Genomic DNA, 14,489 nt, shown 5'->3' on the forward strand with positions numbered 1-14,489 from the left:
TCCTCTTCCTCCTAGAGTTAAGGAGCAGCTTGTAGGTGTTTGGCAAGATGTCCTCCTCCTCTGGTTCAGTCAGACTAGTCCTGATCTAGTGGTGTGGCATCTGTGGAGAAGTACTAAGAGTCCTTCTGGAGCAGTGAGACCCCCGTCAGGGACAGACCGAGGGAGTCCTCCTCCTCCTCCTCCTCCTCCTCCTCCTCCTCCTGCTCCTTCCAGGGGGTGTTCTAGGCAGAGTTTCTTGGTGGGAGCAGGGGAGAGTTTGTGTCTCAAGGACCTCTGTGGTGAAACACCACAGAGCTTCACCCTCCCATCCTCCTGTCCAACATCTACATGAAGCTGCTGGGTGAGGCCATCTCTACGCTGATGATACAGCTCGATGTTGGGCCCGACAGGAGATGGGCCAGAGGGCCTCTCTGGGTCTGACTGGGAGGGCAGAGAACAGCAAGTTCACACTCAGTCCCAGCAACACAGAGTGGCCGTGGGTGTGGAAACCCTCCGACTCAAGGGGTCATCCATCCTTGGGACAGGGCTTCCTTGTACAGACTGGTTAGTAATTGGTATGTCCTTTGGGACCCACAGCTCCTCCTCAGAGCGCAGCTGGCTGTTGCACAGTTACATCTGGGTGAGGAGGTCCTCCTCGGTATCTTTCATGCCTTTGTCACCTCCCATTTGGATTGCTGCAGCTTGCCTATCTGGGACTGCCCTTGAAGACTACTTGGAAGCTTCAGTTGTTGTTACTATTACTATTACTATTATTATTTAAATGTATTATAGCCGCCCAACTCCAATAGACTCCGGATGGCATACAAGGCCCCCCAGCAATCCATAAAAACAGATTAACCTACAGTAAAACTGCAGAGACAGCCCCAGCTAAAACAATCTAAAAACAGCCCGAAGCAAAAGCAATACATTAACCACAGGCCTGGGACCAAGTTGGTTCAGGGTACAGCCGCTCTAGGAATGATGGGAGTATCCAAGCCCTCCCATGAGACCCCCCTACTTGGAGGGCTGCCTGGTTGCCTGCTGGTTTCCTGGTGCAATGCAAGGTGCATAAGTTTTTAAACACCTTCCCAAGGCCTTATTATATGCATGCTTTACTGTTTTTAATGGTTACTTAAGATGTGTTTTGATTGTTTTGTTTTTACAAGATGATGGATGGATGGATGGGTGCTGATTGCCCCCTTGAAAGCACCACGGAGCCCGATATATCTGCGGGACGGCACTCCCAGAGGGCTGGCCCTCTCTAGATCCTCCTCTTAGGGACTGGCATTCACAGGGCCCGGGGAGTCAACCCTTGCCAGCTGTGCTTCTCCGTCTCTGGGATCAGACCAGCCCCCATCCTGTCGGGCTTCAGGAGAGCCATAAAAATGCGGCTTTTTGAGAGAGCGCTAGGACACCCGCCCATACGTCCCACATGGTATTGGGGTGCTTCCCGTCCCTCAGGGGCCGCAGTCCTTCGCAGCGACCACCCGGGGCTCTCCGCTATCTTTGCTGGGACGAGGGGGTGGATCAAGACGGTGGTACCACATGTGGGCACGGCACCCGTCCAGCTGAGCAGTGCCTGCCTGTCCTGGAAGGATCCCTGCTTGCCCTGAACGAGCCAGGCCTTGGTTGGGGGCGCCTCTAGGTCCCTCGGTGTCGCCACCAGAGACACAGGTGGCCTCGGTGGAACAAATGCCCTCCCTCCAGTTTGGCTGGTTTACTACCTGTGATCTTATCAGGACAGCCCCACCACGCTTACTCACGCTGTGGCTGCTTCCCAGCTGGATTACTGCAAGGTGTCGCACGCGGGGCTGCCTTTGAAAACGGTCGGGAAATTTCGAAACCAAGCAGCTGGACTGTCCGCTGGGATGGGCCATCCCAAACGCACCATGCCAGTTCCTCGCCATCTCCCCTCCTGGGCCCCATTCAGAGTGCTGATCTCTAGGGGCAGGCCCCCAGAAGGAGCACCCACCCAGACCTTGAGTTTGCCTAACCAGGCCCTCCTCCAGGTCCCCCCCACCAAAGAGGGTGAGCTGGGTCTGTACAAGGGGGTTAGGGTTAGGGGGGTTCTGTGGTAGCCCCCCATTAACGGAATTCCCTCCCCAGAGACACTCGACTGGCACCCAGATTAGCATCATTTTGGCACCAGGTGAAAACCTTTTAATTTCCCAAAGCTTTTTAATGGGTTTAATTAATTGCATTTTAATTGGTACAGTATTGTTATGGCTTCTGAATGACACCTTGCTGCTGCCTAGTTTACATGGTGCTTTCATCTTGCGTTTCATTTGTATTTGTATATGTATATGTATGTTTTATGGTATTCAAAGACAGAACCGAGGTTCAAAAGGATCTTGATATCCAACAAGATTCAGTTCAGTGCTGAGAAATGTAAGGTTCTGCCCTTAAGCAGGAAAATCCAGATGCAGGTCTGTGGCTCCTGGCTCGGTGGTCCCATTTGTGAGAAGGATCTGGGTGTCCTGGCAAATCACGGATTAAGCCTGAGCCAGCTGTGTGCTGCAGCGGCCAAAAGAGCCAACGTAATCCTGGGCTGCAGCCACAGAGGTACAACTGTGAGATCCTGAGAAGTTGTAGTCCCGCCCTACACCACATCGGTCAGACCACGCTCAGTCACCTCAGTGCAAGAAGGACACAGAGGAACTGGAAAGAGCACAGAGCAGAGTGACCAAAAATGCAAGGGGCACGGAGGAGCCAGAATTGTGCCAAGAGCAGTTAAGGGAACTGCTGAGCTCAGCCTTCTCAGCGGCGGGGGGGGGGGGGGGGAGACGCGGTCCGGCCTTCCTATACATGGAGGGCTGTCTCAGGGCAGAGGCAGCGGATTCATTCTCCGTTGCACCTGAGGGCAGGGCAGGAACCGATGAGCGATAAAAATTTGAAATTAGGAGGAATTTCCTGGCTCTGGATCACTGGAGGCCTTCAAGCCATTTGTCTGAGGATCCCTGCCCTGGGTGGGGGGTCTGGACCAGACAACCCCCAGTGTCCTTCCACCCCCAGGATTCTAGACCCACCCCGTGCCCTGAAAAGGGGAGGCTGCAGGCTGGCCTGGAGCCAGTCAAGGGTGGCTTCTGAGGGGCGGGCAAACTCTCCAAAGCCAGAAAAGCGTTCATTTCTGCTGGTTTCTCACTCTTCCCCCAAAGACTTTCTTGCGAATTGGTGAGCTGGCTGTTCTCTTCCCAGATAATGGAGGAACGTCCAAGTGGCTGTTTTCCAAAGGGTCTCCTGAGTCAGGCTCTGAACAGTCCGCTACAAATAATCGTGGCTAGTTTTAACCTTGGTCGGTTGCTCTTTATGGCGCTGCACGAGATGCAAACCCAGCTCGTTGTTAGGGTTAAGGTGGGTTAATGCAATTAAGCCTGTTGGGCCAAGCCACGCTGTGAGTGCGTCGGCCCTGTTCTTCGTGGTTACCGAGCCCTGGTTGGGTTGCAGACATGAGGCAATCGCTTGGCAAGTGGGAAGTGTTTCAGGCCCTTGAAATCCCTTGAGAGCAGCCTAAACGTTGATGAGTGTATTCCCAGCACTTCTGTGCACAGAAATTGAGAATCCAAGATCTCATAGGGCAGAATCTTCCCTCTCCCTCCCCCTTTTAATCTGCTGTCCCATGACGTGGGCCCTCCACGTTAACAGTATCTCGCTGTTCGCAATGATGCTTTCTAAGCGCGGGCCGTTCGTACTGTCCTGCCTTTCTGCCATATATTCGGTCACCGTCAGTTTATGGCAAACCTTCCTATTGTAACTTTACGCTCTGGCTGAGGGTTATGCTGGAGTCCCCCTGAAATACATTTTGCTCCTGGGCGGCGGGGGGTGGGTGGGGGGCACCTGCCTGACCACTTCAGAAGGGGAAAAGCCACGAGCTCCAACCAGCTTCTTCCAGCCATTCCTGAGCGCAGAGGAGGAGCTAAGGCCAGATCGGGCCAAGGACCCACCTTGTCCCACAGGGGCCCACTTCCGACACCACCCCGGGGAATTCCCAAGGGGGCCCAGAGGGGCCTTATTGCTCCCCAGCAGCTGGCCTTTGGGAACAGGAAACCCCCCCAGGACCAGAAGTCACGGGCAGACCGATCCCCCTCGAACTCGTGTTTCAAAACCCTGAAGGTGTGTGGGGGTCCCCCCCATGGCCACACTAGTCTTAGGGGGCAGACCCAGAGAGAGTCAGGCCAGAAGAGCCTGCAAAAAATGGGGAGACCCGGAAGGGCCTTATTCTGAAATGGGGAGGGGTCCCTCTGTCCCTGAGCTGACAGCCCCTCCTGGCCTGCCAGGGCAAGAGGTCTGGCCCACCCCACAGCCCCAGCGGCAATCACACAAACACCTCCGGGAGTCACACAGGCGCCAACTGCCCGCCAGCTGCGCCAGAAGGGCAAGTCCAGTTGGAGGGCTGCGTCTGGTTTGGGGCCCCTACAGACTCCCAACCGTGGCCCACGTCAGCCTCGAGGGCAGCCGGTTCACCGGAGGGATGCGCCGCAGGAACAGATTTGGCACAAGGCAACCCCGGACCCTACTTTGCCCCTCCCTCGAGCCACGGAGAAGCCAGCGTGTGTGCGAGGTGGGCGCGCGGCGGGGGGGGCGGATTGAGCTGATTTGGGGAGGGCTCACCCCACAAGCGTCATTGCTGCTTCATGTGAATCGCCGCAGGCCTTTCAACGAGGCACCCCAGGATCAAACAAGGCGACCCTCCAACCGAGGCAGCAGCCAGCGCCCCCGAGCGGACCCCGATCGCCCCTCAGCGACGGGACCCCAGTTGGGGGCGGCGCCGCTGCCTCCGGCCGCCACCCCGAGCGGGGGGGTCTCCGCGGCGCATCCCCGCACGAGCGGAGCGGAGCGGGCGCGCGCAGCAGGCGGGTCCGCGGCAGGTTCGCGCGCCTGGAGCATGCGCAGAGTTTTGAGGGCAGCGGCGGCGCGAGAGCGACCCGCGTTGCATCGGCTGCACTTCCGCCTGACAGTGCAACCCCGTCGCGGGGGCGGGGCTCCGTCGGGTCTTGCGGCGGACGCGACAGGAAGCAGGTGAGGGCGTCCTCCGCGGCGCCGACTAGGCCGGCGGGCGGGCAGCGGCGGGGCAGAGCCGGGGCGGGAAGCATGCCCGGGCGGAGGGGCACCTCCCCCCGCCTGCAGATGGCCGCGGGCGCCTGCGGGGTAAGCGCCGCTTCGGGGGCGGCCGGGCGGCCCGGGCTTCGCGGCGACCGACCGACCGACCGACCGACCGCCGCCGCCGCTCTCTGCCCGCAGGTGGCGGTGCTGTCCGTGCTGCTGGTGCCGGCGCTGCAGCGGCTCTCCCGGCGCCTTCTCTCCATGGCCGGCGCGCCCCACGTCCCGGGCAGCCTCTCGGCGGCCTTCGTCACCTGCCCCAACGAGACAGCGGCCAAGGACATCGCCAGGTGGGGCGGGGGCGGGGCGGGGCGGGGGGGGGGCGGCTGGCTGGCGCCCGGGGGCTCCGCCCGGCGCCCCCTGAGCGCCCCTCCGGGTCTACCCGCAGGGCGCTGGTGGAGAAGCGGCTGGCGGCCTGCGTGAACATCGTGCCCCGGATCACGTCCGTGTGAGTTTCGCCCCGCGGGGCCGCGGCGCGGACTGGGGGCCCTGCTCGGGGCTGGGGAGCGGGGGGGCGGCCGCGCCCAGGCTCAGCTGCGCCCCCGGGCTCCGCGTCTCTTGCAGCTACCGGTGGAAGGGGGCGATCGAGGAGGACACCGAGGTGCTGCTGGTGAGTGGGGCCGCGCGGGCTGGACGCGGGGAGGAGGAAGGGGGCTCGGCCTTTCCGCGGGGGCCTTCGGGGGGAGAGGCTGCCTCCTGGATTTGCTGGGTGGCTGCTCTGTGGGAGAGCGGCCTTGCGCCCCCAACGCCTTTGGTCTCCTGCAACCGCAAAACTAGAGGTCCCATCCGGGGGTCTTCCCTGGGGGTTGGGATGCCCCTTTTCCACCTTCCTGCCTCTGTCCCACCCTCTCGGCCGGGCCACCCGGTGGATCCGTCTCCCGAATCCTCCTGGCCCACTGAACCCCAGGCCCGCTCAAGGGGCTTGGCTCGCACAACCCCGGGGGGGGCAGAAACCCCAAACACACAGCCTGACAGGCACCAGGAGCCCCCAGCACAGCAGGGAGGGACTGCTTCATGGCCGTCCTCAAACGGGCCCGCCTACAGCTTTGGGGCTCTCTCACTCCGCTTTCTCCCCCCAGATGATCAAAACGCGCAGTTCCCGGGTCCCGGCACTGGCAGAATATGTCCGGTAAGGTACAGTCCCTCTCCCTGCCCCCAGGGGTGGGCGGTGGGCAGCCATGTCCAGTGTCTACATCATCCGCCCCTCTTGGCTTGCAGGTCCGTGCATCCCTATGAAGTGGCTGAGGTGATCGCTGTCCCCATCCAGCAGGGAAACCCCCCGTACCTGCAGTGGGTCGAAGAGGCCGTGCCCCCCGAATGAGAGATGCGGGGACAGTGGACCAGCCCGTCCCAACAATAAAGCCCCACCCCCGGGCCTGAGGGGGAGGTCACGGCTGTAACGCTTTTGTCTTCGCCTGGATTTGTCCTGGGGAGCCTCGGGGGCCTCCTCGTGTCGCGAGGGCTGTGCGGGGCAGGCGGGCTGGGCTCCGGATAAGGGCCTGGACGTCCCCTCTGCAGCTGCAGTCCTGCGGCAGGGCCCCACCCAGGAAGAAACCACGGCAGCCGAGTCTCACCGAAGCTGTTTATTGGGCCTCTGGCTTTGAACAGTCGGGGGGGAGCGGCAGCGGCAGCCTCAACGGAATCGGCAGTGTGGGGGGGTAGGAAGGCAGCCCCCTCGGGAAGCGATGCCCATCCCTCTCAGTGGGCCTCCCTAAAAACTTTACTAAGAAACAGTAAAAAAATAAACCAAACTCAGGCTTTGCTCCGGAGGAGGACGAGGAGGGCCAGCTGGCAGAGCGGTGGGGGTGCAGCGGTAGCAAGAGCAGTGGCGCAGGTAGTAAGGCGGTGGGGTCCTCCAGCCTGGGACCCTTCCTTGTGCAGAGAGCGGGGGGCTCCTCGTGGCTCCAGATTAGGTTTCGTGCTCAGCTGGGAGTCTATTGGCTGCCGGGCTAGAACACGCCTCCCCCGTCCCACTCCACCAGGTACTGGACGGTCCCATCGGTGGTGATGCGCCGGGCCAGGATACGGACGGCCTCCCCCCGCGCCAGCCGGCCCATTGCCCCAAAATAGCTGCTGCTGGCCGGGGTGCAGAGGGCGGAGGGCGTTGTGGGGGGAGGGGGAGGGGCCGGGGACACGGCTCGGCATTTGGGGGGAGGCGCTGGGCAGGGCAGGAACGCGGGGGCAGGCCGCTCCGGACTCTGCTGCTCTGCGGCGGGGGTGGCTGCAGCACAAGGGTCAAGGGGGGGCTCGCCGCTTCTGCTGTAAGGGAAGAGGGAGCGGGTCAGCGCCAGACCCCCACAAGGCAGAGAACCACTGCCCCCTCCTGCCGCAAAGTGCCGGCGGCACGGCCCATGATGGGCAGAGACCAGCCTGAAGGGGCCCCCTGTGCTTCCCATCCAGCACGCAGGTGGTTCAGCTGCACAGCCAGCCTGTGGCGGCTTCAGCGCACTGCCTGGCATTGACAGGACGGGACCCAGCAAGGACGGGCAGCCCAGCCTGCTTCAGGGACCTTTCTCCCCGGATGGGGTGCAGGTTCTTTGAACAGGCTCAGGGAAGGCCTTGCGGAGAACGCAACAGAGCCTCCCTGCTACGGGTCGGGCAATTCTCACCTCCTATTTGACTTGCAGGGCGGCCCCCAGCTCCATGCCCCAGACCGCAGACAGTGCTTACGCGGAAGAGCTGATCCTCTACGAGGGAGTTTCTCTTGGCCCTCTCAACCCTGAGCCCCCTTCGGCGCCCTCTCCAAGGGGAGCCAGGCCGCGTGTGAATTGGGCCCCTTGCCCCCTCGGCTATGGCTCGGTGAAGAGGCCCAAAGGCTCCATGCAGAGGAAGGGGCCCAGGGGCAGCCCAGTGGTACAAAGGAAGGGTTGCTTGCACTCCCCGAGGGAAAAGCCTTCCCTTCTGTACCCCTCCCACTCCTCCTTTTATGTGGGGAGGAGGGTACTCCTGTTTCTGTAGGTGGGGGCAGCCCAGCATGAGGCGCAGGGGCTTCCAAGGCCCCTTGGGCTCAGAGGCTTTGCTCCTTGCAGTGAAGGAGCTCAAAGCCCCCTGCCCAGCCAGGGCCTCCCTCAATTGGGGGGTCCTTGGGCGCTGCCCCCCGGATGCCGCTCAGCAACAGCACTTTGGGCGGGAGGCCAAACTCCAGACCAGCCCGTGAACAATCATTCAGGAGGACGCCTGGGTGGAAAGGGGGCCCCAGGGCCCTGCCAGCCCACATCCTGCTACTCCAGCCAGGCCCCGACACCCAAGGCAGAACAGCTGCTGAGATGGGGAGTCCCAGCCACAGGAGGCCAGCATGCAAGATTTACCTCTGGGGCCAAATGCCACTTTCCTGTCAGGATCTTCTGCCCTCCTGGTGGGGGGGGGTAACTCCCCAGGGAGGTGCCACGGCAAAAACTCTTCTAAGTCGGCACTGCCCTGCTTACCTCAAGGTCCCTGCGGTGTTGGCCGAGGGATGGAAGGAGGCAAACATCCGGATCGGGGCACTGTAGGGAGAGAGCAGGCTGTCAAGAGGGAGCTGGCCGGGGGGAGGTCCTGCCTCGCACCCTCTGGCCAGAGCCTCACCTGTCCTGGCAGCGGGCATCGGTGCGGCGGAAGTTGTACGTGCTGCAGGTGCCGCCGTAGCCGCCATAGCTCTGGTTAGGGCTGAGCGGGCTCTGCACCACCTCCTGCGCAACAGAGGGGCAGGTGAGGGGTGCCGGGGGCCGAGCGCAGCCCCCTCTTCCCCGGACACGCTCCGCCCTCCCTTACCTGAGTAAGGGCCCTGTCCAGCCGCTCCCTCTCCTTGGTCTCCTTGGCGCTGCGCTGCTCTGTGCTCAAGGCTGCCCTCAGGCCTGGACGGCGCCGCCTGTCCCTCCGGCGCTCGAGCCCCTTCCCACGCCTGCCCTGCCCTGAAAGCAAGCTGTAAGGGGCCCTCCTTATCTGTGCAGCACAGGGGGGAGCTGGGGGGCTGGGGGGGAAGGAGCTCCGGGGCAGCTTCCTTCTCTCCCCAGGCCCACAGCTTCGGAGGAGACCGGTGGGGCGGAGAGGTCTCCTTCTCACCTGCTCCCGGAGATGAGGGGTGACCTGGGGCTCTCTGGGGCTTGGGGGGCGGGAGGTGGGACACGCAGGTGCAGCCCGAAGAGGCCCTTGCGCTTCTTGATTTCCTTCCCGGAGATGAATCTGTGGGTGAAAGAAGGAATGGGGGAACCTGCTGGCATGGCTCCCTCCAGCCGGCGAGGCCAGCATCCTGACCGCAGCCCCAAATGCCGTGGTGCCTAAGAGAAGGCCCACTTCTGGGTCCCGTCAGGCGATGCTGTTTGACTGACGAGACCCAGTGCGCAGTGAGCAGGACTTGTAGTGACAGGGTGCTGAAGAGATCTGCGCGCTGCCTGAACGTGAGCAGGAAGGCGCTTTGCATCTGGGGTGATTGAAAACCCAACAGCTGCACTTGTCCAGAACCATCTGAACTATGGTTTACCAGAACAACCCAATTTTCCACATTCACCCAACTCAGGTTGGGTCATTTTGTGGGTTCACGCAATACATTGACCCATACACTCAGTAAATTAGCTTTTTTTCTCAGACACAAAAATATCTAAGGTTAAAGCTATCCAAATATGGTTTTAGCGCAGCTCATAAGGTTTGTGACTGACTTGGTTAAGTCACTGTGCCAGCAAATCCAGTCTTGGTTGGATGTGCACAACGTGTCACATCGCCACGTCCGGGTTCGTGGATGACTGAGCGCAGATACAAGCCTCAAGGGTGGGCATTTTCTAGGTTAGGATTTGCTTCCAAGCCCCATGGCTGGATTTGCACAAAGCAATTAAATTAGCCAGTTTTCTGGGCTTGGACAGCATAGTGAAATTTTAGTGGAACCAAGTGGGCTGAACTTGTACATTAGGCTGAACCCCAAAAGGCTAACCAGCTTAGGATGCTCTGCAGATGCGGTACGTTTAGCATGAGGTGGAAGCATCAGCCATGAGCACGGCTTACCTGTCCTTGTGGCTGGTCAGGGCACTCAGCAGCTGGCTGTACCGTTCCCCTTTGGGCGTCTCTGAGAGCTGCGGTGGCCGAGGAGAGGGAACGAGGACGACAAAAAACAGCCCTGCCCGTAAGTCTGCGCTCTCCCCAGACGCAGCCTCACCCCCCGAATGGACACATTGCAGGGCCAAGGAAGAGGAACCAACCGCCTTGCCCGCGAGGCTGTGCCCTCCCCAGGCCTATCCCTCTTCCCAGGAAGGACACGTCGCAGAGCCAAAGGGAACGGCCCTGCCCGTAAGACCATCTCCTGAGGCCTGGCCGTGCTCCCTGCAGCGAACATGATGCGCTTCTCTCCTCCCATCTTTACTCTTATCCAGGGGTCACTGTGGACTGGGGGGATAACCCTGAGGCTCTGCAAACAGCAGCGCTTACACCACGAACGGGCAACCGGCAGGAGCCGCAGCTCGCCCAGCATGTGGCTGGTCAGCTTCCGGCACAGTGTCGTTTTTTGCTACTGGAATTCAGTGCCGAATGGCCCAACGTAGTTTCAAGCTGTATTTGAGGCAGGGACGGGTAACAGCACCAGTTTGCTTCCTAGTGGTCGCAACCGCCCCCCCTTCAGCCCCTCACAAAATGCCAATGAGCACGCAGAAATGTGCTGCCCATGACTCTTCATGGAGGTCAAGAAGCCAAGTCGTGACCTGCAGCCGATCCACGCCTGCCACGATGCAAACCAGGCAGCAAGCCGAGAGATCGCCCACTCCCCCTTTGTGCCCCCTTGCTTTCCTTCTCCCTAACCCCCCGGGCCCTTCTCTGACCTCTCCCAACAGGAGGCTGTCCCAGTTCTCGCTGGCGAAAGGCAGAATTTCTCGCTCAAAATCAAAGTATTTCTTCTTGCAGCAGATGCTGAGATGGTAGAGGATGAGGTGGGCCACGTCCACCCTGCAAACGCACACACGCACACGCCTGCGTGAGAGACATCTGCCAGCCCAAGGCCAGGCCTGCAGCGCCCCCCCCGCAGCAAAGAGTTGAAAGGCTGGTTTCCGTGAAAGCCCCAGAGAACCACGTTTAAGGCTCTGCAGGAGAGGCCTGGGGTGGGTCCTCAGCCCCGCTTGCGCCACTCAGCTCCCAGGGCTCGATTCACAGCCCCACAGCCAGACAGTTTCACATGGCAGACTAACCCAGGTGGGATGTGGGCTTCGTGGGCCATGTGAACCCTGCCAAGAGCAGCACCCCCAAATCGCAAGAAGCTGGTCTTTTTTTGACCACAATTACTTCTTTTGTGTCTCGTATGCGGGGAGAGAAGAGCTGGGCTTCTCTACAGTGGCAAAAATCAGGAATCCGGTGGTACCTTTTCCCACTAACCAACTTTATAAAATCTGCAAAACTGGTTAGTTGGAAAAGGTGCCAGCAAATCCTTGATTTGTGGCTTGGTGCGTCACATGCCCCTCTTTCTCCTAGTGCAGCGCTAGGAAGCTATTCCAGACATCGGCAGCTCGCCTGCTGCGAGCGGTCGCTGGCCATTGTGACTTTTGAATTTTAACAGAGGGTGGCTGAAAATGGGAAGCTCTCTGCTGGCCAGGGTGGGCCTGCAGCCTTGGGATCCCAAAGAAATGCCCGGGGCCCGACACAGGATCCCCACTCTGGAAACATTAGATTGCGCCGGAGGGAGGTGAAAGGCTCAGCCGGAGGACGGCCGAGGCCCATCCACGTGAGCAGTGCTCCTCCTTTTAAGTGGGTGCCCGTGCTGGGCCCTGAAACCACCCCCCGAGCCACAGAAGCACCCCCAGGCAAAAGTTGGGGAAGTGCCCAGCCCAAAGCTCCGCCCTGGTGCTAAAGTGGGGCGGCAGCGAATTTTAAAACTGCCTGGGGTATGTTTCAGGACCCCTGCCCCTTTTGCTTGTGGGCCTCCCCCCAGCACCAACGCCCCCCACCCAGCCTGCAGCCCCTCATGGCGCAGAAGGGAAGGCCCCGGGGGCTCCCCCCCCGTCATCCTGCAGCGGAGAGGGCACTTGCCCGCCTGACCTCCCCGTGAGCCACCAACTCACCAACGCAGCGGCAGGCGCCGAACGCTCTCGGGGCCTCGGGTGCAGACACAGCATTCAAAAACGTAGAACCTGCCCGGGGTGAGAGGTTAGCAGCGCCTGGCCAGCCCCCACCCCCCGTCTCTTGGGGTCGGGGGCTCACCTGTCCCCGTAGAGGAGAGGCTTGCTCAGACACTGGGTGCAGGCCTCGTGGAACCACTGGCCGCATCGGCAGCACTGCAGCATTTTGAGGTTCCACCTGGAAAAGGGGGTCAGACTAAGGAGAGCTTAGAATTTGGGGGCCTCACCCCCATGGCTTTGGGACAAGATGCCCTCTCCTCTCCCAGCCTACAGCCTCGGGCTCTCCTGGTGGTCCCCCATCCAATCACTCTCCACTCCCAATCCTGCTTAGCCTTTCTGGATCACCCAAGGTTGGCCCCCTGCCGGGGTCCCCCTCTGCCCTCCCAACACCAGGCTTGCGCACACTCACTCGCCGGGGCCTCCGCAGTAGCAGTAGCATTGCTGACGGTTGGTGAGGTGTTCAGCATCCCAATCGAGCGACTTCAGCTGGTAGGGCAGCACCAGCTTCATGCCCAGCATGGCTTTGGCGTACGGCCCCTTCTTGAGGGCCCCACCCCGCTGCAAGGAGAGAGGAAGAAAGCAGGAGACCCCCTCCGGTGGAGGTCAGGCTGGGGCTAGCCCAGGCAGGAGGGAAGGCCGCCTCCCTCTCGGTGGAGCACGCCGGGCACCCGGCGAGACCCTCCCATCTGGACCAGGAAGGAGGGAAAACCTAAAGGCCCTCCAACCGGCAGGGGCCGAGAGGAGCTCATCATCTGGGGGGAGAGGGCCTCGGCTGAACTCGCCTCACCTTGGTGGCCACCGCAAAGACGCACTGCCTGCACGTCCAGGCAGCGTCGCTGAGCACCCGGGGCAGGTGGCATTCCTGATGGTAGGCTGCAAGAGAGCGCCAAGGTTAAAGGGGGGCGGGGCGTGAGGGACGGACCCCCGGCTGTGGCTGCTGCGGCACTCACCGTGGCTGCATTTCTCACACCTCACCAGGCGATTCTCTGGGCTGGAGACCTCTGAACGGCAGACGCAGCAGGAGAGTTCCTCACCCGGGACGGCCGCTGTGGGGGGGACAGGGTCACTCCGGTGCCTGCAGGGCCAGACCCTCCGCCTCCCCCCCCCAGGATGAGGGGACGGTGTTGCCCTTCCACCCCCTCACCAGCCAGGAAAGGCAGGTCCTCGCTGGATGCCAGAGGGGCCTCTGCAGGGTCTGCAGAGGGGCCTGGCGGGGGGGAGCAGCACAGACCTGGGTTGATGTCCTTCCACAGGACCAGGAACTGGGAGTCGTCCTCAAACTGCACCAGGCATACCTGCCGGAGGGGGTCCACCTGCAGGGGAGCAGCAGGGTCACCGCGCGTGCCTGGGTGTGCACGGACGGCCCCTCTCCGGGGACAGGCGGGGGGGGGCTGCTGACCTTCTTGATGGTGCCAAGGTAGAGCAGCCCGTCGGTCCAGCGCGCCAGGACGTCCTGCCCCTCCCAGAAGCGGGGCCAGCCGGCCGGGGCAGCGCCCGGGGCGGGCGGGGAGCAGGCGGCGGCGGCGGCCCTGGCCGGGCGCTTCCAGGGTCCCGAGGTCAGGCGGGCGCTGCTGCGGGTGCCCCGGGCGGCGGCGGCGGCGGGGGGCTCGCTCGCCATCACATCGCGTCCTCCGCCTGCGGGGAGAGCGGCCTCAGCAGCCCCGGGCAGCCCGGTGCGGCCGACGCCGCCGGGAAGGTCCGGCCGGCCGGGGGTCGCGGGCGGGCCCCGCTGCGGCTCCGCCCTCCGGCCCCGCGCGAGTGACGCAGCAGCCGGAACGGGGCCCGGGGGCTGCCGAGCGCCGCCGCGGGAGTCCCCACAAGCGCCCCGGCGCCGCGCCCGCCCGCCTTAACCCGCGGCCCCGGCGGCGCCCTTACGCGACCTTCAGGTCTGGCCGGGCGCGGCCTCTGGCGGGCTCCCCCAGGGACCCGTGTGGCTGCTCTGCGGCGAGATGCAGCGGGGGACCGGAGGGCGTCCGGGCTGCACCGGTGGGGCTTCTGCCTGCGGTGGCGCGCAAACGAAACCAGCCCCGCCCCTCTTCGCTCGGGAGGGCGGGGCGCTGGGTCAGCCCGCAGGCCCCGCCCCCAGGCAGGCCCCGCCCCTCCGTCCCGGCTTGCCTGGCGCCCGTGCGCGGCGCTGCGGCGGCCCGGAGCGGAGAGGGCGGGGCCGCCTTCCAGGGGAGGCGAGGGCGCGCACGCACGGGGGCCGTCGGGCCCCGCCTTCAGGGAGCGCGTGAGCCTCCGGGCTCGACAGGGCCCACCCAGGAAAAGCGGGATCCAACAGCGATTGGTCGCCGGCCGGGGCGGGGCGTGCGCTCCGCCGGACTCCCATTGGCTGTGGTGCGCGGG

The 14,489-nt window shown here is 62.6% G+C and overlaps 2 protein-coding genes across 5 annotated transcripts; one reads left to right on the forward strand and one right to left on the reverse strand.

Annotated features, from left to right (window-relative positions):
* The first annotated feature begins 4,432 nt into the window (after window positions 1-4,432).
* Window positions 4,433-6,476, forward strand: CUTA (cutA divalent cation tolerance homolog). Of its 2 annotated transcripts, XM_088151457.1 has the most exons (7): window positions 4,433-4,537; window positions 4,627-4,995; window positions 5,218-5,366; window positions 5,465-5,524; window positions 5,641-5,686; window positions 6,156-6,205; window positions 6,295-6,476. In XM_088151457.1, exons 1-7 carry the CDS (start codon window positions 4,448-4,450, stop codon window positions 6,395-6,397), a joined length of 867 nt encoding a protein of 288 aa, XP_088007583.1. In that variant the 5' UTR covers window positions 4,433-4,447; the 3' UTR covers window positions 6,398-6,476. The 2 variants fall into 2 exon arrangements, with proteins under 2 accessions (XP_088007583.1, XP_088007584.1); XM_088151458.1 differs by lacking the exon at window positions 4,433-4,537 and having other exon boundaries at window positions 4,992-5,124.
* Window positions 6,477-6,644: 168 nt separating this feature from the next.
* On the reverse strand, window positions 6,645-14,346 carry PHF1 (PHD finger protein 1). Of its 3 annotated transcripts, none has more exons than XM_088151404.1 (15): window positions 14,024-14,346; window positions 13,543-13,778; window positions 13,375-13,456; window positions 13,094-13,189; window positions 12,931-13,016; window positions 12,553-12,701; window positions 12,226-12,321; window positions 12,087-12,155; window positions 10,857-10,980; window positions 10,051-10,118; window positions 9,118-9,237; window positions 8,827-8,977; window positions 8,641-8,744; window positions 8,502-8,561; window positions 6,645-7,332 (listed from the first exon to the last, which is right to left on the reverse strand). In XM_088151404.1, the coding sequence occupies exons 2-15, from the start codon at window positions 13,759-13,761 to the stop codon at window positions 7,026-7,028; spliced, it is 1,731 nt and encodes a 576-aa protein (XP_088007530.1). In that variant the 5' UTR covers window positions 13,762-13,778; window positions 14,024-14,346; the 3' UTR covers window positions 6,645-7,025. The 3 variants fall into 3 exon arrangements, with proteins under 3 accessions (XP_088007530.1, XP_088007529.1, XP_088007531.1); XM_088151403.1 differs by having other exon boundaries at window positions 6,645-7,335; window positions 14,024-14,343; XM_088151405.1 differs by lacking the exon at window positions 14,024-14,346 and having other exon boundaries at window positions 6,645-7,335; window positions 13,543-13,988.
* Window positions 14,347-14,489: the final 143 nt, after the last annotated feature.

This window comes from Python bivittatus, unplaced genomic scaffold, assembly GCF_059951505.1.
Source record: "Python bivittatus isolate LINGU-HERP-01145 unplaced genomic scaffold, Pbiv_v1 ctg000650_np1212, whole genome shotgun sequence".
Classification (NCBI taxonomy): domain Eukaryota; kingdom Metazoa; phylum Chordata; class Lepidosauria; order Squamata; family Pythonidae; genus Python; species Python bivittatus.